This window comes from Engystomops pustulosus, chromosome 2, assembly GCF_040894005.1.
Source record: "Engystomops pustulosus chromosome 2, aEngPut4.maternal, whole genome shotgun sequence".
In the NCBI taxonomy this organism is placed as follows: Eukaryota; Metazoa; Chordata; class Amphibia; order Anura; family Leptodactylidae; genus Engystomops; species Engystomops pustulosus.
The window spans coordinates 38,917,668-38,940,688 of record NC_092412.1 but is presented as its reverse complement, the minus strand read 5'-3'; the positions used below and the strand labels follow the sequence as shown (position 1 = coordinate 38,940,688).

The 23,021-nt window shown below is 42.7% G+C and overlaps 1 protein-coding gene across 1 annotated transcript in view; it reads left to right on the top strand.

Moving 5' to 3' along the window:
- The window catches only part of MTMR6 (myotubularin related protein 6), a 37,361-nt gene that overhangs the window by 6,470 nt on the left and 7,870 nt on the right, over window positions 1-23,021 (top strand). The window contains exons 2-10 of the mRNA XM_072134321.1: window positions 3,445-3,561; window positions 7,361-7,523; window positions 8,605-8,762; window positions 9,512-9,640; window positions 10,710-10,844; window positions 10,924-11,056; window positions 16,119-16,228; window positions 20,095-20,220; window positions 21,516-21,565. Of these exons, the coding sequence (XP_071990422.1) occupies window positions 3,445-3,561; window positions 7,361-7,523; window positions 8,605-8,762; window positions 9,512-9,640; window positions 10,710-10,844; window positions 10,924-11,056; window positions 16,119-16,228; window positions 20,095-20,220; window positions 21,516-21,565 (1,121 nt within the window). The remainder of the gene's footprint in view (window positions 1-3,444; window positions 3,562-7,360; window positions 7,524-8,604; window positions 8,763-9,511; window positions 9,641-10,709; window positions 10,845-10,923; window positions 11,057-16,118; window positions 16,229-20,094; window positions 20,221-21,515; window positions 21,566-23,021) is intronic.

Genomic DNA, 23,021 nt, shown 5'->3' with positions numbered 1-23,021 from the left:
ACAGCACCTTCCCTGCAGCCTCTCACTGTATACAGGGGCTGCTGTGACAGGGGGCCGATTATTATCAGGGCACGATCGGGCTGTCACAGAGAGCCCGATCCTACTACTGGTTGTGTGCACTATCGTACAGTTTGGAAGCGGCAGATCAGGAGAACAGCCCCGGCAATAGACATCCCTCCCCAACCCCGCGCTAAGCTCCGCCCCCTCCCCTCGCGCTAAGCTCCGCCCCTCCCCTCGCGCTAAGCTCCGCCCCCTCCGCTGGCTCGGCTCCGCCACCCATCATACACCCCCTCCCCCGGCTCCTCCATCTCTCACCTATCTCTTGGCGCCCGCGGGAGAGACTCAGAAGGTGAGCAGGAAGTCCCTCCCTGTCCTGCCTCCAGCCACTCAGCGCTGCGATCCTGCAGAGAATATTTTGCAGGGTCGCAGCCGCTTGGAAGCGGCAGCTAACATTCAGACAGGAAAATCACCAAGCGTATTTATACGCTTGGTGATTTTTCTCGGGAGTAAATCAGTCTTTAAACACGTCTATGACGCGTGTAGAGGCGTTATCGCGACCTCTGATTACACCATTAAAATAATAATAATAATTCTTTATATAGCGCACACAGATTACTGCACAGAACTTGCCAAATCAGTCCCTGTCCCCAATGGGGCTCACAATCTAATCAGCCTACCAGTATGTTTTGGAGTGTGGGAGGAAACCGGAGGACCCGGAGGAAACCCACCATAGAAATCAATGGCATTGAGTCAGGTTGCCACAACATGTGCATAGATCGTAGAGCGCCAAAGCTGAAGTGATGACAAGGAACTACCATTTAGGCTACTTACACTTGAACATTGTTTTCCTCCGTCTGTTTTTTCCTACATCTCTTTTTGTATACAAAAACCCATGCGATCTGTAACAATCACCAGGAGTTTTGAATGTAAACAATGCAAACCACACTGAGCTCCATATAGAATGCATTTGTTTCAGTTGAAAGACATATGTGATCTGGCCAAGCCCCTCCCCGTCCTGATTGGATTGCATTTAGAACGTGTGAACGCAGCCTCTTACTCATATTCTTTGGAAGCAATTTTTCAGGAGATGAGAAATATTCCTCAGACTGATGAACATTGGGTCCATAGCATAACAGGATGTTACTTACCTTTCCCCAATTCCCTGCTTCTGACCCCACAGAAGAGTCTGTGATCAGAGATGTCTCAGATCAAGGACCATTTGCACCTCAGATACCAAGGTCAAATCCAACCATGGCATCTGTGTGGTTGGTTACTTCTGTTCACATTCTGGCAGCTTTTTTGTTCTGGCATCCAAATAACATGCATGGGCTTGTGCTTGGGTTAGTGTTGGATCATTTCAGTATCACAGGTATCCCCAACTCTTCATCACAATCACCAGCATAATTTAAAGGGGTCCTCTCATCCGGGCATTGACATTTAATTTAATTCACCTGCCATATACACATACATTTCTTCAATTGGATGTTATTAAAATAAATGTTCCTGTGTGGAGGTAATTTCCCATAAATGTATCCATGTTGCTCCTTAGAAACGAGATTATTGTCTTTGGATACGACCACCGCTGCTGGAGTCATTGCACAAAGAAACAAATCGTTTTCACATATGAAATGGCTGGGAGTTACTGCATGTCCCGCAACTGTCCTGTAATAATGATCGCTGAAGCGAGGTGGACAGGCAGGACTCATTAGGGCAGTGGTGGCAAACCTATGGCATTGGTGCCAGAGGCGGCACTCTGAGCCATCTCTGTGGGCACCCAGGCCATCACCCCAGCATGAAGTTCACCGGACAGGACTCAAAGAATCTTCCGTCAGAGCCTTCCTACAATGATAGATAAATTTGCCCTCCTCCTTTCAACTGGGTTGGTGTCCTTAGGAGGCTGAACGATTGAAAGTTGTCAAAGAACACGGAGAAATAAATTACTGCTTAAATTGCTGTGCTGGCACTTTGCAATAAATAAGTGGCTTTTGGTTGAAGTTTTGGCATTCAGGCTCTAAAAGGTTCGCAATCGCTGCATTAGTGCATGTGTGGCCACTGCTGCCAGGTGGTCGTATCCAAGAACAACTATCCTCAGATGGAAGAGTTTGTTAGCCTGTTAATTGCTGCAGTACTCTTAAAGAAAATCTACCACCAGGATGAAGGATTGTAAACCAAGCACAATGACTTACTGGTGTGTGCCCCTTTTTTCTGCCCTTGTTTTTCTGAAAAAAGGTTTTAAAAATTATGCAAATGAAACCTTTGTTTAGTAAAATCAAGAGCTTAAGAAGCTAAAAGAAAAGCAGATAAAGGGGACACACGCCAATATGTCAGTGTGCTTGGGTTACAATCTTTCAACCTGGTGGTAGATGTCCTTTAATAAAGTACAGTGAGTTTTGCACAATTCCATTTGTTGTGTGCCTTCCTGGCCTGCCGCTACCATCGTGGGCCTCCCTCTAATCATCTGCCAGGGATCGGTCACTACTCCAGGAGTGCACAAGGTGGAACCTTCATTGTCACATGGCCTCCCCCTATTCTTGCTTCACCTTGCTGGCCCTGACGGATGTGGGTGAGGTCTACGCTAGCACAGGGCCTACCCCTTACAATGTCGGCCCCTGGTGGGGATGTTGGCGACCCCTCTACATCATATATATATATTTTAACCTTTTCCAAGTACTATTGTATCTTCATTTCTACCATTTTTGTTCCATGACTTGTATGATCTCTATAGGAGCTGCGTCCCCAAACATCAGTACTTGCGACTATGCCGAATACTTCTGCCCCTGAGGCAGTTTTATGATAACTTTGTGTTTTATGCATGCTTTATATGTTGGAAAAACAAAATTACAATAAAAAAGATTTTTAAAAACTGCATGACCTCATAAATCCGAGGTCTGTACACGTCGCTCCACTGCTCATGCCCTGCACGTTGGACAAATGCCAGGGGCGTAACTACAGTGGTGGTAGCAGCCATAACAGCTGCTATGGGGACCACAGTGTCAGGGGCCCCATCATCTGACCTGACAAACTAAAAAGTGGAGGATGTGCACAATTATATACATATTATGCTGCACATTGTACATATATGTGATGTATATATGCTGTATGTTTATGTATACGATGTATGGTGTGTAACTCGCACAAGTGAGTATAGAAATAAGTATATTTTTGAAGTGGGAAGGGGGGCCCCATTCAGAAGCCTGCTATGGGGCCCTGCCTCTCCTAGTTGCGCCACTGACAAATGCATTGTGGCCCAAGGTATTCTGATCATGGCTAAGGGCTGAAGTCTACCCCAGTGAGTGCAGAGAAGCCCAAAACATTACAAAACTGTGTGTTTACAACTTTTTGACCCCAGGATCCCGTATTACAGAGCTGGATAACATCCTTGTATATGTGTTCCTCATGTTGCTTGCAGTCACGTGGACCACCTTGTCTTGTTTGCTCTTCTAGGTGGAGCAGGTGAAGTTACTGGATCGCTTTAGTCCAAGCAACAAGTCGACTTCTGGCACGTTGTACCTCACCGCCACTCACTTACTGTTTATAGACTCGCTGCAGAGGGAGATCTGGGTATGTACTGTGTCGTCTTATCTCAGCACTCCCTCATTATAGACTACTCACCTTTTTTATTACTCCCAATGAAAATAACTTCTGTGAGGGTGTATAGATGTCATGGAGGGGGATCAGCTACAAGGGACCCAAAGTGTGGAGCCAGTAACAAAGAACAGTTCTGATCAAGTCTATGTATTTCTGGCATTCATTGGATAAAAGGGCTTGAAAAGAACCTGTCACTAGATCTTACCCCATTAAACTACAAGCCCCCCCAGGGAGGGTATGAAATGCCCTTTCTAGTATTTCCTCTTTTATATAAAGTGGAAATGAGCTAATAAATAAGTTTAGAGGCTGCAGGGGGAGGGTCAGTTCAGAGCCTTCAGTTCTGTAGCACCTGGAAACATTCTTTTGTTGTCATATTAAAGATAAGAATCTCATCTTTCAGATAACATCAGGCTTGAGGGCGCATTCACACGTTGCGTTTTGGTCGTGTTTTCATTGCGTTTGAAACGCATATACAACAGCTGATGAGAGGTGATTTGCCTAATTACATTACCGGTTACGTTTGTAAACACAATGTTAACTCACATGTTAACAAAACGCGTGCGTTAACATCGCGTTTACGATGCGTTTTGTAAACGGAAATGTTAACAGTGATGTCATTAGGCAAATCACTTCTCCTCAGCTGTTGTATATGCGTTTCAAACGCAATGAAAACGCAGGTCAAACCGCAACGTGTGAACGAGCCCTGAGGGTTTTTGATTTGCAGAACAGGAGACACAGGCAGTTTAAAAAAATGTGGGAACTGGATTTTTGTCTGTAGCAAGCGTTTCCAATATAATATATATATATATCTATATCTGCCCGTATCTCTGGTTCTGTGATCACATAACCACAAACCTTATGCGTTCTGAAAGATGTGACTTTTTTCTTTAACCTGCTCTAATCCTGCTAATAACACTAATGGCACTGCAGCTGATCCAGGATGGGGAAGCACGGTGTGCCAGCAGTAATTTACCGCTGACATCCGTGTAACACTCAAAGTCGGAGCAAGCTCTGATTGTGGGTGTTAACCCTTTAAATGCCTGCAGGGGGAATCCCTGCACGATCGTCACCCCTGAAGCGTATTCAGGGGGTCTCCATCAGCTCTATGCCAACCCTGGTGTCTGAGCAAAGACCCCTGGGCTGTGCATAGTAAATGCCTGTAAGGTCCTGTCTGTGACAGGACCCACAGGCAGCGTGTCTGACAGTGTTAATCAGTATTGCAGGGTATTATAATGAACGAGTAATCGAACGAGCAAGTAAATAAGTGTTAAAAAATGTTTTTAAATAAAAATAAACTAACAATATAATTAAAATGCCCCAAAGTACATATAACAATTACATACAGTGAAAATCGCCATACATACAAACCGCACAAATAAGGTATCGCCGTGTCCATAATGACCCATGCAATAAAGCAAAATCATTATTAAACTTGCACAATGAACGGCGTAAATGTAAAAAAAATATGATTTTCACATTAAATGCAATAAGATCAAAATTACTTATCAATACAAAAGTGATACTATTGTATATTACTTTGTATATTACAAGATCTCCCGCAAAAACTAAGCTTTTTATATAGCAGTTATATAGACCATTAACTAAAAGAGTTATGCCACTTGGAAAATTCAATTGAGGTTTTTTCTACAATCCCCCCCCAAACAAAAAAAAAGGATATAGCCTCCCGAAATATTACCATTTAAAAATGCACCTCGTCCTGCAAAAACTCATTAGCCATCATATGGCCACATTAATGGAAAAAGTAATATTTTATAGCTCACAAATGTGCTCTATGAACCAACTAAAAGGCACTAAATTCTATCCGGCAAAACTGGCTGATGCACGACCCTCTTTCCCTTCTGTGCCTCACTGCGCGCCACTACAGCAAGAAACGTCCACATGTGGGGGGGTCTCTGTACTTGAGAGAAATTGCAAATTTTAAAGGAGTTTTCTATTTTATGTGAATGGGTAAATTTTATGGCTAAATAACGGTATTACTGCGAAAATCGGACCATTCTAAATTCTATTTCCCAGTTGTTTTAATTACTTTGAAGATCTCAAAGTGTTAACAAACTTTCTAAAAGCTGTTTTCTCAATAGGTGTTTGTCTCTGCACCTGTGCAACACCTAGTGGTGAGATAAGGAACTGGCCTGCTTACTTAACATTTTTCCACTATTCTTGGGCAGCCATGGCAGAGAATGCACAATAATGGCTTATTTTTAATTGGTTTTGTCCCTTCCAATTTTATTTATAGACCTCATAATAAAAGTTAAGTTTTTTATCAAAACATTTCCGTTTTTTTTCAGTGAGATGTTGTCCATATTTGAAACGGTTATTGACATCATTACATTCTGTGAGACCTAAAAGCTGTTTCTGATAGTTTGAGGGGTACAGATTTGAAAATGGAGGAATTAATAACGGGTTTCTAATATTATATTATTCTATTTTATATTTAATTATTATTTCAGATCTCATTAAAAACAATAATGATCCCCAAAAAGTCAATTCTTAAATCTCCTTAAAAATACAGAAATCCGATGTTTCGATTTGTAAGTGGCGTGACATCAAAATAAAATATCCAGACATTTTTTAAATTATAAAAACATAAAGGAGACATAAGGGAAATGTTATTTAGTAACTAATTTGGGTGGTAAAAATCTGTCTGAAAAATGAAAATTTCGAACTTTGAAAATGGCGAACTTTTTAAAAATTCACATTTTTTTTAAATAAAAAAATGCAAACCTTATTAGCCAAATGAAATGTGACAAAAAAACAATGGGGCACGTTTACTTGCCCGTCCCGTTGACGCCGCCAGTCCCGTATGTCCGATGAGGAGTCGCAGCTGCCGCGATTCACTAAGATCATGCGTCCAATTTCCTGCATGTGTCGCTTCCCCCGCTGAGGTCCACCGGAGTTCACCATCTTCTTCCCGTTGCATGTGAGCCGGCACGAATGCGCCACAATCCGATCGCGTGCGCCAAAAACCCGGGGGAATTCAGAGCAAATCGGGAAAAAAACACGAAACCTGATGGAAATGCGTCTAACGGACCCTTAGTAAATGTGCCCCAATCTCTAACCGTATAAAGCGACGCAAGTCAGAATACAAAAAATGGGGCTGAGCCTTAATATATAAACTGACTGCGTCCTGAAGGGGTTTATATAATATATATATAGTCCCCAGGTTTCTAGGGACTATAGACTTCAAGATAGGGGCTTCTGATGTTACATTCTCCCTGCAGCCTGTAAACTTGACTCAACTAAGGAAAATATGACTCTTCTCTGCTCATGCAGAGATTTTTTTTTTATAGGTAAACAGGTGAGATTTCACACAAAATAGGGAATTCTAGAAATTACATTTCATCCCCTACCTGAGGGGGCTGGTAGTTTAAAGGGGTAAAAACTAGTGACCGCTTTCTGCAAATGCACTTGCACAGGGGTTGTGCCCATGAGCTGCAATGGCCTGGACCTCCCGCGCTAACCCTTTCACCCTTAAGGTGGCAGTGCCATTCCATTGGAAGACTAATTTATGACCGGGGTCATAGAAGGGGATTGGCCTCAGTATATAGAGAGTATAAGCCATCTAATAGAACTAGATTAGTTTTATACTACTCCACATTTATCATCCTGCTTCATAGACTGTGATACATCTGGTCTAACTCTGCACCGTTTACATTACTTTGAGACACTTTTGATAAATCTGCCCCTATGTCCATGTGTGGGGTTGGGGTGTACACTCCACATGACTGAAGCATGTCTTCCTGATTTGGACTAGATATTGCACCATCACATAGCAGCCGTGGAGAAGCTGGCCCTCACCACCACAGGCTGCCCCCTAGTGATCCAGTGCAAGAACTTCCGTGTGGTCCACTTCATCGTCCCCAGAGAACGAGACTGTCATGACATCTACAACTCGCTGCTCCAGCTTTCCAGACCAGGTAAGACCAGAGCCATGTCCTTTTATTTACATTCACCTCTGACATGAAAACCTCACCTGTCAGTCGCCTGTAATTTTGGATGATATGAGGTGGACTTTTAACCCTTTACCAGCAGAGGGGGGGCGGATTCTGCTGACAGGTCTTCTTTAAGGAATACAACTTCATTACAGACACCTTAAAGCTGATCATTGCAGCCTGAAACTATAGTAAAGCATCCAGAGAGCTTCACCAGAGGTCACAGTGGGCAGAGGGGTCCGTCTGTAACTAGGGGTTGTCTGTAAGTCGGGTGTCCTTAAGGCTCTGGTGAGCAGGCGGCGGTATGGTGCTATACACGTGGCTGGGCAGGACAGCGCCAATATGATCAGGTTTTGCTTGTGACCAAGTTACTGCTTAGTGGAAAGCAGAAGCAAAACAACTCAAACTCCTCTTTTAAATATGTCCCATTCTTCTACAATCGCAGCGATCGACGGTAACATTCATTTTATTATTTATTTGAATTTTTATTTTATCAATCAACAAATATACATATCTGATTACAAATACATTATCGTAAAAGGAAACCTGATACAATCACAAAGAGTAATCGCATAAGGACCATCCCTTTTAAGATGGTAATAAAAGTTTTGATTATGATGAGTTGTGACATGTGACTCCTATCACTAAAACTGAGGACCCCCTAACCCCCAATCTGATAAGACATTGCTGTGTATTGAGCTGCAAAAAGGTGCAGCCCATATCTTGTTGTATACTACAGTAGATGGGGTAAGGCTGTGGAGCAGCTAAGAGCACAGCAGTGTGAATTATGATCCCCGTGCACCAAGTCCAGCTACAATTCTGGAATATGAATCCATTTTCACAGTCCTGGCATAACTAGTAACACGCACAGGTGTGGTTACACAGATCTCTAGAGACAATAGATAAAACTGTCTGCAGCTTTGTCTTATGATAGACTCCCTTTACCTTTTTGAATGTTATTTAGCCAAGCTCTGGCCATGACTTTCAGGCTCAGAACATCTGATGTGAAATGATTTAATGATCTCTACATAAATATAGATGTGTAACTATTACGTCTCTCTATCAGTCAGATATGAAGATCTCTACGCATTTTCCTACAACCCCAAGCAAAAGGAGGCAGAGCGGATCCTGGGCTGTCAGTGCATTGACCTGAAGGACGAGTATAAGAGAATGGGCGTCCCTAATGATTACTGGCAACTCTCTGATGTGAACAGAGACTATAAGGTACACGATAGATACATCCCTCCAGCTTATTAACCGCTGGATATGGGATTTCCTGATATGTTATATATCCATCAGCTATATTCTTACAGTAAGACATCAGCTGACATGTAACCTTGTCACTCAGTATATTGCTAGAATATATTGGGATAAATTTGGGAGTTACCGTAATCCGAAACCCAGAAATGTTGTGTTTGGGTACTAGCGACACTTGATTTGCCCTGTTAATCCGTAATACATGTTATGCTAGTGCTCAAACACAATTGTTTTGGTCTAAACACATCTGCGTTCAGGAGTTACTCCTCCCTGATGCACTTACATTGTGCTGTGAAACGCAATACAAGCGCAACATGTGAACACGGCCTTAAGGGGTTGAAGCTTTCCATTGATTGAATGAGATTAAACTGCAAAACTGAGAGTAGGCAATCAATGTTAGATGTCCGCTTTCCAGACATAGCCCTTCCTTTCCTAACTTTCTAGATAGAATTCCAAATTTATCTTGATGCAAATTGGCTAATTTTCCTAGTGCGCGATTTTATGGGATGGATGTGAAGGTATGTTCAAGACCGATACTAAAGTGACAACTAAGGTGACAACCAATATGTCTCCACTTTTCCTTTACATGTTAAAAAAATGGCCACTTCTTACAACATATAATGCACATAATAATATATAATCACATTAATAGATTAATAGTATTCTTAGTAGTAAAATATTCTTAATAGTATTTTACTCTGTATTGTGTTTATTAGGTGTGTGAGACCTACCCCAGAGACCTGTATGTACCAGTGACTGCCAGTAAACCCATCATTGTGGGAAGCTCCAAGTTCAGAAGTAAGGGCAGGTTCCCAGTGCTGTCCTATTATCACCCAGAGACACAGGTATCTATACATCTCATATTCTAGAATGTAATAGATTCTATTTATCTCCAGTTCTAGAAAATTCTAAAACATGTAAAATGTTAAAGGCTCCTTGTAGTAAAAGGGTGAGCAGTAATGGTACATGTGAATAGCACGTTTTGGGAATTACTATATACATTTGTCACCAAGCTATATAAATACAATTTCATCTAATATATAACATTTAGAATTTACTGCTGATGAGTTTCTTAAACAGAGTTCTGACCGTACAAAGCTGCAGACAGTGCAAGATATTGTCCCTGGAGATCTGTGTGACGATACATCTGTATGTGTTATTAGTAGCAGTTTATATTACATTTATATTCCACTATTGTAGCTGGACTTGGAACACTCTGGTGCATTGGTGTGTGTGATTTCCTCACTAAAGTGGTACACCCTCCCTCCCTTCTGCTCCAAGTAACAGCAGTAACAGCCTTCTGGTTATATATTACAGCAAAGGCTGGGGAGCAGTTTGAATGCAGAAGATCAAAGAGCACAGCAGTATGAGGACATTTTTTCCCAGTGTTTCGCAGTCCAGCTACAATCCTGGAATTTTAATGCATTTTTTTTCCCACAGTCCTGCTGGTAAAAACACACAATAAAGAACAACTACACAGTTCTCTGGGGCCAATACCTAACACTGTCTGCAGATTTGTATGGCCAAACTGCTGATAGATTCTCTTTAAAGGGTTTCTTTTTTTCATTAAAGACATTTCCCTATGTCCACGGGTTAAGGAAATAAGTTGTGGGGAATCACTCGCCATTGGCAGAACAGAGAGTCATCAGCTGCTCTTATGTGCTTCAAATTTCCTGTAGAAACCAATGGTGCATAGGATAAACTTATCCAGTGCTTCATCATCATCTCTTATGGGACTCTAGAACAGCTTACATCCTATCCACTATATGGTAGATCAGGGAGACTTGCATTACCATGGTCTGCCTATCCTGGGAGATATACATGCTTTTCCCTTATTACTGATGAAAAAATACAGAAATACTACTGTAATTTATAATAAACCCTGAATGACTTGTATATTCTCCTCCTGGTTAGGTGGCCATCTGCCGGTGCAGTCAGCCCTTGTCTGGTTTTAGCGCACGGTGTCTGGAGGACGAGCACATGCTGCAGTCAGTCAGTAAAGCCAATCCTGAATGGCGCTCCATGTACGTGATGGATACTAGACCTAAGGTAAGTACACCCCTTCTTCACGCTGACTGTTGTATAAGTCATGTGATGTATTTCATGAGAGCGTATTTTCCGTCTTTAGTTAAACGCCATGGCGAACCGAGCGGCTGGAAAAGGCTACGAGAACGCAGACAATTATTCCAACATTAAGTTCCAGTTTGTGGGAATTGAGAATATTCACGTCATGAGATCGAGTCTGCAGAAGATGATGGAAGGTAGGTGATGCTGTGGTCATGCCTCAACACAATGGGGCACATTTACTAAGGGTCCGCACACCGCATTTCCGTTGGGTTTCCAGACTATTTCCGATTTCCGTCGCATTTAACAGGGGTTTTTGACGCACACGATCGGATTTTGCCACCTACTTTCTTGCGACACAAATTAGGGGTGTGGCCGTCGGACAACCCGACTGATTCGGACTAAGCGCGGGATTTAAAATTCAAATTGTGTCTCAAGATCAGCACTCGCATACACCAGGAGGAAGAAGGTGAACTCCGGCGGACCTCTGTGGGGAAGCGACACATGCAGGATATTGGGTGCACCATCTTGGTGAATCACGCCGGACTTCATCCTCGTCAGACACTGCACCTCCGGGAATGCGATAGGACCGGGTAAGTAAATGTGCCCCAATGTATATGACAGGCATCCACACAACCAATGCATCATACATCACTGACATGATATATAAGGGGTAGTCTCTTTCTGCATATTGCCAATGCATCATAATTCCTCTTGGGCATGTACAAATAAATCATCCTGATGAAAGGGGATGCATAGAATTGCAACATGAGCTGAGCATATTGTATGCAGTTTCTTATCTGCAGGCAGCATGTTATAGAGCAGATGGAGCTACGCAGATCCTTAGTGTTCTTCATATTGATCATTGACATTAAAGTTCTCAAATTTTAATCCCCTAGTGATGTTTACATAATAAGGGTCCTTTTTACCCCCTTACTTTACAATTTTATTACTGTTTTAGTTCCTATCACTCAGTGATGGTCAGTGTAAAATTGCAAAGTGTGGGGGAGGACTATCTTACCAGACACTTCATGATTCCTCTAGTTCTATGAGATGCTGTATGCTGACAATGTGCACAATGACACTCTGCTATCTCACCTATACAACACTCAGTCAGCTCTGCTATGCTCCCCTCCCCTTGGATTAAAACCCTATCTTGTCTGTAGATTGTAGAGTAGGTCTTTGCATACTGCTGCTTGTCTACAGGAACTGCCTGTGTCTGTAGTTTGTAGAGTAGGTCTCTGCACGCTGCTGCTTGTCTAGAGTAGGTCTCTGCACGCTGCTGATAATCTACAGGTAGTGTCTGTGTCTATAGTTTGTAGAGCAAGTCTCTCTACTTGCTGCTATTCTACAGGAAGTGCCTGTGTCTGTAGTTTGTAGAGTAGGACTCTGCACACTGCTGCTAGTCTACAGGAAGTGCCTGTGTCTGTAGTTTGTAGAGTAGGTCTCTGCACACTGCTGCTAGTCTGCAGGAAGTGCCTGTGTCTGTAGTTTGTAGAGTAGGTCTCTGCATGCTGCTGCTATTCTACAGGAAGTGCCTGTGTCTTTAGTTTGTAGAACAGGTCTCTGCACACTGCTGCTGCTAGTCTACAGGAAGTGCTATTGTAAAGGAGCAGTTTGCACAGCCATAACGTATAAAGACAGGTCGGGTGCAATACACCGTAGATATGTATCAAGAAGCAAAAAAGAATTGCACCTAAAGTAGACCAACATACAATAATAAGTGGAAATATCTCACAACATAAATCAATATTTATTCATATGTAAAGACAGACACAAAGAGGACACACATTTAAAAACATTTAAAAAAATATTTTGAAGGAAAATTCATATGTGGTGGCCCTGGTATGGGTCAACCACCAACACACCCCTATCCAGACAATGGTTGCTGTCTATATGTCTACCTCAATATTGCACACAATCCACAGTAATATAATCCAATATAGAATTCAGTAGCAATAAGCCCAAGCTGCACAGTCCGCAGTGATGTTGGCAGTGAATAGATAGCCGTAAACAATACATCAAAAAGGTGCCAATACTTCCATCAAGGCTCACCCAAACACAAGAAAGTGCTGAGTGCTAACTATAAAGTGCTAATAAAGAACTATAAAGTGCTGGTGAAAAGCTAAAAACAATCACTGCTGAAATAAAGTTATTACCCACTGCATATGTTCAAGTAGGGATCTGAATCAAATACTGCATAGGGCTGGCATACAGGTAGAGGTAGATAGGATAGGCGGTGACCGGCTCCCCACGCTCTTCCACAGGGGTAAGTAGCCCAATGAATGATAGCACCCACCTTAAATGCGTCTCCGAGGCGTGTGTGTGTGTGACAAATCAAAACTGCCGCTGTGTCGGCGCTGAACAGTAAGTTGTTATATGCGCATGACGGGAAGTGACTGCCAGATGCATGTGACGGTGAATTACTGCGCATGTGCTCCCCGGCCGGGGTCCTGGTAGTTAGTAACCAGGCAACAAGAGAACGTCAAGCTGGCTAAGTAGTATGGTTTACTAAAAACAGGTAGTACTATGAGCGGCGGCCTAACAACGGTAAATTATGAATGAAGTCACATTTCAACTGTCCAAAGTAATTTGTGTCATTAGTCAAAGTATAAATAATACTACTAATAATAGTCTACAGGAAGTGCCTGTGTTTGTAGTTTGTAGAGTAGGTCTCTGCATGCTGCTGCTAGTCTACAGGAAGTGCCTGTGTCTGTAGTTTGTAGAGTAGGTCTCTGCATGCTGCTGCTAGTCTACAGGAAGTGCCTGTGTCTGTATTTTGTAGAGTAGGTCTCTGCATGCTGCTACTAGTCTACAGGAAGTGCCTGTGTCTGTAGTTTGTAGCGCTGACCTTGCTGAACGCTGCAGTGTTCTCTTCCTTGTGCCCCTCCCCCTGCATTACAAGATAAGCTATTCCTGAGAGTGGAGTCAGGGATTTATAGTCGTATCCAGGGACAACCAAAATGTAAACACCAGGACTGATAGAGACCGGTTGGACTTATGTCTGTCAAATGCTGCATTCATGTTAACAACAGTGAATTAGAGAATGTGTTATTTTGTTATTCTGAGTACATTTAAGACTCTTGTCTTCAAGGGAATATCCATTTAACTATATTAGGCTATATAGGAACATGCCCATATCTGGTAACACCCAGTTGTTGGTTAATTCATATATCCAGGAGTTGTAACAGAGGAACAAGTTCCAGGAAATGATGCTTCAGCATGTTAATACATGAGGAGAACTGACTGGTCCTCTCTAAATGTAGACTATTTAATACATTAACTAGGGGTTTGCCATAAATGGTTCCCACCTCTGGGACCTGCACCTATCTAGGCAACTGGGTGCTGCTGACCCTCTTCCCACGGCCGGGCTGAATGAAGAGTGATGTACAGCTGAGACTCTACACTATTGATGATTATATGTCACAAAGCGTTGAAGGGAAAACCCCTTTCGGGAAACTTTAATTTTTATGAGAAATAATAGAAAAGCTTGAAATTATTTCGGTAGGTACCTGGAACCTCCATTATTGTATAGATAGAACATTTCTGCATGTTGTATTTCATCCACCAGGTGGCAGTATACACCTCTGGTGACTGGATCTGTGCTGATGAGGTAGTAGCTCAGTCAGTGGTAAATAACATGATCAGTAAATTGATGAGGTCATGGTGTAATTATAGCAGCACATATACATCTGGTGGTTGTCACACATCGGGGAGCCCCATAGAAATGAATGGAGATTGTGGTACATGCAGCCATGAGAAGGGGGCTGAAGTGATATGTGGATATGCTATAAATATCCAAGATGTGAAAACTCCATTATAGTCTGTTCTTGAATTGTTGAAGACATTTTACCTATTAACATATGCGATGCTCACACACCAACATAGCCTAATGATATTTCTCCAAAACAGATGAATATGCAGCTGAGTGTGCATGTCTTTTGAGTGTGCCCCTGCTAGATAGCTCTGTTTGAGGGCAAGATTATCAGGCATATAACATATCAACCTGCTTTCCCTATGTGAGACAGCTGGGTCACCCCTGTACACATTGATATTCTGGCCCACATTCATCTACATTATATCATCTACTCCTAGAGTCACCTTTTACAGTTTCCAGAGAGATATAATGCACATAAGATGTTAAAGAGGACCTGTCAGGGAGATTTGATACTGTAAACCAACCACAGGACCTGGTGCTGAGTCCGATGAGGCGCATCGGACCTATCAATGGTGTTCCTCACACCTGTGCACTAATTCAATGAAGTCAGAGCAGTATGGTGGCTTAGTGGTTAGCACTACTGCCTTGCAGCGCTGGGTTCAAGCCCCAGGATCAACATCTGCAAAAAGTTTGTATGCTCTCTTCGTGTTTGTGTGGGTTTCCTCCGGGTCCTCCAGTTTCCTCCCACACTCCAAAACATACTGGTAGGTTGATTAGATTGTGAGCCCCATTGGGGACAGGGACTGATTTGGCAAGCTGTGTGCACTATATAAGTATTGGAATTATTATTATTACTACTACACCCCACTACTATGTAGTACTCTGGCTTCACTCTGTGACTGTGCAAGGGCAAGGACCGAGGTAAGTATAAAAGTTTTTTTTATTTTCATAGTGGGTACAGAGAGATTAGCTAAAGGCATTTTAGAACACTAAATCACCAGTCTATATGGACCTGTGGGTCATTTGGTGTCCCAAATCACCCTGACAGGTGTCCTTTAATGGGGCTGTGATAGGTCATAGATCCAAGCACCATGACTATGTTAATCTTCTTACAATTGTTATTTTTATATTTTTGGTAATGAGCCTGGAGATGTTACCAGAGCCTGTCCATGTTGTAGCTTCACAGGCCGTTACCATGAACAGAGCAGGTCTCCCCTCCCACTTCACTTCCTGCCTCTACTAGCTTACACATTCAGAGGGAGAGGGGGGCAGGGGGTTGAATGGGACATGTTCTGCTCTTTGTAAGAGCCTGTGAATCTGCAGCACTGGGGGGCTCTGGTAATGGCTCACAGCCCTTCAGACTTGTTAGCATAATTATAAAAGTTGATTTTAGAAGGAAGGAGGGCACGAACAAACATAAGAAGATTACCACAATCTCTGTGCCAGGTTCTATGGGTAAGTGTCCCTGGTTTTGATGGTAGATTTCCTTTTGAGTATAGTTATACATTTTGTGCCTTATGAGCCATTGTATATTCTCCTGTAATTTGCATTGTTATATGATTTTTCTGTTCTTACAATGTGAATATAATTCTATATTGCAGTTTGTGGGTCGAAGAACTTATCTGTAAATGACTTTCTGAGTGGCCTAGAAAGCAGTGGATGGCTGCGGCACATCAAAGCCGTGCTGGACGCTTCTGTCTGGTTAGCAAAGGTAAGAGACATCCATATTCCTCCAGTACTGGGGATTATCATGAGTGATCCGGATCTTATATTCATGAATAAGGTCCTGGCAGGGCGATTGTTCATGGACAGATAGAGATCACATGACCCTCCATCTGCAGTCATGTTATGGTCAGGAATGTCTGGCTGATGAGGTAAAAGACCGGAGGCTTCACTTTACATATCAAGAAAGCGGAGCAGAACTATTCCTAGATGTATATTGGTAAATTACCTAATATCCTGCCCCCCACACTACACACACATTACAAAAAACATAAGGTAAAGTAGCCAACCCCTTTAAGACACTTTTGATAAACATGCCTTATAATGTATCAAAAATTTGCACAACTTTGCATTCCCCACTGATCAAAGGAGTTGTATTATAGAAGCAAATAGATGAATGGGTGGTGAGTAGATGAGCGGACCCCTTCCACTCCCACCCCCACCCGACACCCGCAATCGGTGCAATTTTACCTGCCAGTCACAAGAGGCATTTAAAGTACTCAATCGCACATGCGCTCCCATTTTGGGGAGGATCGTCGCCCCCGATGATGACTTTGGGGAGCAAAAATTGCAGCACTCTGCTCGTCACTTGGGGATAAGCCATTTAAATGCTACAAACTACTTTGACAGCGGCATTTAACAGGTTTTATCGCTGGTGTGGGGGTTTTAGCTAAACAACCAACCCCAAATGAAGTTCGGTGTTGTTTCTGCTCATCACTAGTTTTGACCAGCGGGACCACCATCTGTACACAAAACTGCAAGTTCCTATGACCTGCCCCATACAGAATGGGGCTTCAGGTATCATCCGCCTTGTTAGCCATCACAGTAGTCCCATAGAAGTCAAAGAATATTGGGGGACATTTACATAAAGTGTCGGTGTCTGCATTGGCTTTGTTACCGACCTACTCTCGGAAAGAAGATACACATTTAATATTGTGTAGCTGTGCAGATAAATTTCTGGCGCCGAGACCATTTTCTGTCCCTGGGACCAAAATCTGTCCCGAGAACCAGAAATGTGTCCAACAGTCAGAGAACAGGCAACAGTGCAATAGCACTGTTTTGTGTCCCTGCTAGACCAAATTTCTTTTGGTCTACTTTACGCCAGTTTACAGCGTCCAAAAATGGCTGTGACACATATTAATTGTGTCTGAGTTTCCACTCCGCCAAAGCCACGCCCTTTTTCAGAGAAGAGTCGGAGCAGGCGGAAAAAGTAATTTTTTCTGTCCCCGACAGCTAATAAATAGGTAGGAGAGCAGAAGATGCGGTAAAAGCACCACAAAACTGGCGGAAACACCATAGTAAATGTCCCCCATTGTCTTGTTGACTGCAGAAGGTCTTATAGCAAAGTCACTACTAGACGTCCAATACAGTAAAGGGAAGTAAAGGAGGTTTTTGGGCAAAAAATGTATATAATAATAATTAATAATTTCTTTATTTATATAGCGCACACAGATTATGCAGTGCTACTGAGAGCTTGCCAAATCACTCCCTGTCCCCAATGGGGCTCACAATCTAATAAACCTACCAGTATGTTTTGGAGTGTGGGAGGAAACCGGAGGAAACCCACACAAACACGAAGAGAACATGTAAACTCTTTGCAGATGTTGACCCTGGGACTTGAACCCAGGTCCCCGGCGCTGCAAGGCTGTAATGCTAACCACTGAGCCACCTAAACTTCTTTAATCTTGAGGTGCATGAGTATAAATAGAAGATTCTGTATCCAGCGGCTCTAGACTATGTCTTGCAGGTGCGGATTATCTCATCTTTGTAGATGTGGGAAGAATCTGTCTTTGTAGGCAGAAAATAATAGTTCTCTTCTGCTGGAGGACGGAGAATGATCTTTTCAATAACTCCCACACACTCCTCCCGAGTGTCCTCGCTGTCCGCCTATTAACCCTCACTCCTTACCCACTTCTTCACAGGCTACATATGAGACAATAACCCACTATGTCATCTGTTATTAGGAGAAACCACTAAAGCTTCCCATACACATTACATATAAACTGGCAGAAGATGTCACCCATACGTGGGAGCTGGGCTGCAGTACCCCGGTGTGGCCACTGCAAACTGTATGGCGCTGTCTGCTCTGGTTTCAATTGCCGTGCAGGGGCTTATGGTTGTCGGACATGTCGGTTGTTGAGTCCTATACTGTTTGATGCCTCATAGAATAAAATATAATTTCTATATAATATATACTGACACTTGTTTAGCACCAGCGGCTCAGAAAGGGCCCCGGAGATGATAGAACAGGGAGCAGCCTGTACCTGTCACATGGAGGGGGTATCTGAGGCTGGAACGTGACATGAGATGGATCACAGCTTCTCCCTGACAGGTGGAGTAACCAGGGATTTGCAGGGCTCCTTAGTATGTATGCCGATACTGAGGGAGGAATGTGATGTCTGTACACGGGTGTCAGGCTGGGGCTGCGCTCATCCATGACCGGAATTACAATTAGGGAGACAATCCAAGTGCTGGCCTGCTCCCCTCCTGTAATCCATAGCTGAGAACAGCAAGGAAACATCCCACGACTACACACGCTCTATAATATGTCCAGTTATTTCCAAGTACATATCAAGGTGTCTGCAGTATTTACATATCTATGTATATTTTTTACTGTTCTGTATCTACAGCTTCTATGAAGACCTATATATCTCCATGGTTACAGACTACAAACAAACTCTGTGTAGTCTGATCCTGCTCTGTGTTTCTAGCTAACCAGATGAAATAAAAGTGCAAGATATTCTTCAACCCATACCAAGCATTGCGGCGTTCACTGTATAGTGGCTATCCTTGGTATTGCAAGTTATGTTTGATTGCTTGAGATGGAGATGCAGACGGAGACGGAGTTATGCAAGACATGATTCCAATTCCATAATTGGATTTATGCATTTTGGATATTTCCGTTTCCATCTCTGTCCCAAGTACCGTATTTTTCGGACTATAAGGCGCAGAAAAAATCCTTTGCTTTTCTCAGAAGTCAAAGTTGCGCTTATAGTCCTTATATATGAACCGTACTTACAGACAACAGCTGCTATGAGTTGTGCACTGGTCATTCATCCTTATTATCACGTGCGCCTTATAATCCGGTGCGCCTTATATATGAACCTAGACATTTTAGCAGGCATTTATTGATGGTGCGCCTTATAGTCCATTGTGCCTTATATATGATCCGTACTTACAGACAACGGCTGCTTTGAGCTGTGCGCAGGTCTGACACCTGCAGGTCATTCATCCTTATAATCAGGTGCACCTTATAATCTGGTGCGCCTTATATATGAACCGCACTTACAGACAACAGCTGCTTTGAGCTGTGCACAGGTCTGCCACCTGCAGGTCATTCATCCTTATAATCAGGGGCACCTTATAATCTGGTGCGCCTTATATATGAACCTTGATGTTTTAGCAGGCATTTATTGATGGTATGGTGACTGTACAGTGAACACTGATAGGCTTATATTATTGTACATTCATAGTTAGAAACAAAGCTGAAAACCGTATGATGGCAGGATCTGACTACACAGGGTTTGTTTGTAGTCTGTAACTGTGGAGACATATAAGTGTACATAGAAGCTGTAGATGCAAAATTTTAATTTCTTAAGCATTGAAAGATCTCTCTGTCATACGGTTTTACACTATATGAATACTCCCCAGCCGTCAGTTACTTTGCTATTGCTTTTTTTTTGTCTACTTTCCTTTATTTTTATTACTTTGTTATATGTTATACTCAAACAATGTACGATGTTAGGAAATAACAAATTATTGTCACTCGTTTAAAATAGGGAATGCAGGTAATCGGACTGGAATCCCCAGCGTCTTTGTATGTGACCTTTGAGTCATGCGCTTCTCTATTCCCAGGCTATACATGATGAGAAGACCAGCGTGCTAGTACACTGCTCTGATGGCTGGGACCGCACATCACAAGTCTGTTCCCTGGGATCCTTATTACTTGATCCGTTTTACAGAACCATCAAAGGTTTCATGGTACGTACCTTATTCTAGGCACTATGGAAAAAAATAGAATCCCAAAATAGAATCAAAACTGGGTCATGAAGAAGAAGAATATTCAAGATCAGAACCCTGCAGGTGGCTATTCACAGAGGATATGGACCCTGTATTTGGTGATGCCCAACAGGATGAAAAGCCTCATTCTAATAGGACGATTTCCGAAATATGTGGCTAAACTATATCTGAAGAAAACCATACATATTAGATTAAAGTGTTTTTTTTTTTTTTTTTTGGATGGGGCTTTTTAATTTGGGCTCCAAAAGAACCTATTCTTGCCTTTCTCTAGCCTGGATTAGGCTGTAGCTGATGCTGGTTGTTAATATGACAACACTATTGAGCCTCTGTATGAAAACAGACCGACAGAAGCATAATAGTGCTAGACAGGAGCACCAGGGAGAGGTGAGTATAGGTTGTTTGATATTTTTTAGATCTCCCCCCAGGACCCGTATACAAGAAAAGAAGTTCATCTCTTACAATCCTTTTAATATTGGTTGAACTGAATGTTTTACTATTGTATTGTGCAAAGAGCATCCAAAGTCGTTGATGGGGGGGTGGGGGGGTGCAGTTGGGTTGGGGTTGGGAAGGCTGAAATTCAACATGCCCAATCCTTTTGTTTTCAAGGACCTTTGGTTTTGGTTTATTGGGGGTTGTCTGGAGCAGTAGCTGTCTTTGTTAGTTGTAGTTAAAGGGGTTGTCCAGTATTACAAAATGTATCAGGTGGGATGGGAACGGCTTTTTTAAAAAAAAAGACAAAGCTCTACTCACCTCCTCCATTGCTCACGGTCCGTCAGAGCTCTGCTACGATAACTTCTGGGCAGCCGGGCACGATGCAGCGCCAGACACCCGGTAAGTAAAGCTGTAATTTTTTTAAATACTGATACATTTTTGTTATAGATGGACAACCCCTTTAATATGCCTATTTGTATGTGGCCAGGATACCAGTTATAGTTTCTCATGAATGTGCATCAGGTTGTCACACTGTTAAAGTTTTCTATTGGTGACGATACGAGTCCCCTATATAGTTCTTACCCGGATGAAGTTTCCCATGACCCTTGAGCAGCAGGACTACATGTGACTCCCTGTGTCCTGCTACCTTCTCATTACTGTCTGCACGCCTCCTCCATCATATCTACTCCCATATCACTGGTTGGAGAGGTGTGCAGATGTCTATAAGTGGCCAACCCCTTTAAGGCTCCTTCCAAGAAAAAAAAAAAATATTTTTTCTTCTGCCTCCTATATTGCTTTAAAAATGTCCACTTTTTTATTTCCAGGTTTTAATCGAGAAGGACTGGATATCATTTGGACACAAGTTTGCGGACAGGTAAACCTTTACTTTTGTCTTCTTTGTGGCCTCACGTTTTTTTTTTGTGTAACAAGAAGCTCTGCGTGTGTGTGTGTACCACATCATCAAAAATGTGGATGAAAAAAGTGGTCCTCTTTAATATATATATATATATATATATATATATATATATATATATATATATATATATATATATATATATATATATATAAAATACAGCAACGTTTCGGCTCATTCATATATGTACATATATTATATAATATACATGCAAAACCTGATCAACCTGACCCTGGTTACTGGATTATAACTTTTTAAAAGGCTCTCATTCCCTTAAATCTGTAATGAGCAGAGGTTTATAAAGCTAAAAGCTCAGATTGGCTGCTTGTGATGCTGCTTTGTAGCTGATTGGCTGCTTGTAATCCAGCCTCTTATTGGTATTGGTTTTAATCCTGCTGGGATTTACCGCTGTAAGGGAGGCAGAGAGAGCCGAGTAGAGATCTATTATTTAAATGTGCAGAGAACATTGGGGCAGATTTACTTACCAGGTCCATTCGCGATCCAGCGGCGCATTCTCTGCGCTGGATTCGGGTCCAGCCGGGATTTAATAAGGTAGTTCCTCCGCCGTCCACCAGGTGGGCTGAAAAGCATCTTAACGCACTGGAGTTCACCAGCTCGGGCTGAGTGAAGGTAAGCGCGTCCCGAGCGACACATTTTCCGTTCTTAAATGCAGTGGTTTTTCCGAATACGTCGGGTTTTCGTTCGGCCACGCCCCACGATTTCTGTCGCGCACATGCCGGCGCCGATGCGCCACAATCCGATCGCGTGCGCCAAAATCCCGGGCCAATTCAGGTACAATCGGCGCAAATCGGAAATATTCGGGTAACACGTCGGGAAAACGCAAATCGGGCCCTTAGTAAATGACCCCCATTGTGTACTCGTATACAGATGAGGTGAAAAAGTAAAATTTGATAAAGCAGCGTGAGAAGGGGTTTTGTATTTACAGCCCTGATATAATCATAATAATTCCTTTATATAGCGCACACAGATTACGCAGCGCTGCACAAAGTATGTCAAATTGATCCCTGTCCCCATGGGGCTCACAATCTAAACAACCTACCAGTATGTTTTGGAGTGTGGGAGGAAACCGGAGGACCCGGAGGAAACCCGCGCAAACACGAAGAGAACATACAAACTCTTTGCAGATGTTGACCTGGGTGGGATTTGAACCCAAGACCCCAGTGCTGCAAGGCAGAAGTGCTACTCACCGTGCCGCCCCATGGTTAAATATTACGGCTCGTTATATTGCTAGAATATTAGACTTTTAGTAATTTCGGGGAAAATATTGGATCACACTCTAAAGTGCATCATTGTGTGTATTCTACTACTGATGAGGTTTAATAAGTTGGGAGGCTACTTTTTTGAGACCAGTCCGGTCATATTGCTGGGCTGCTCACCAATATATTCCATATGTTTT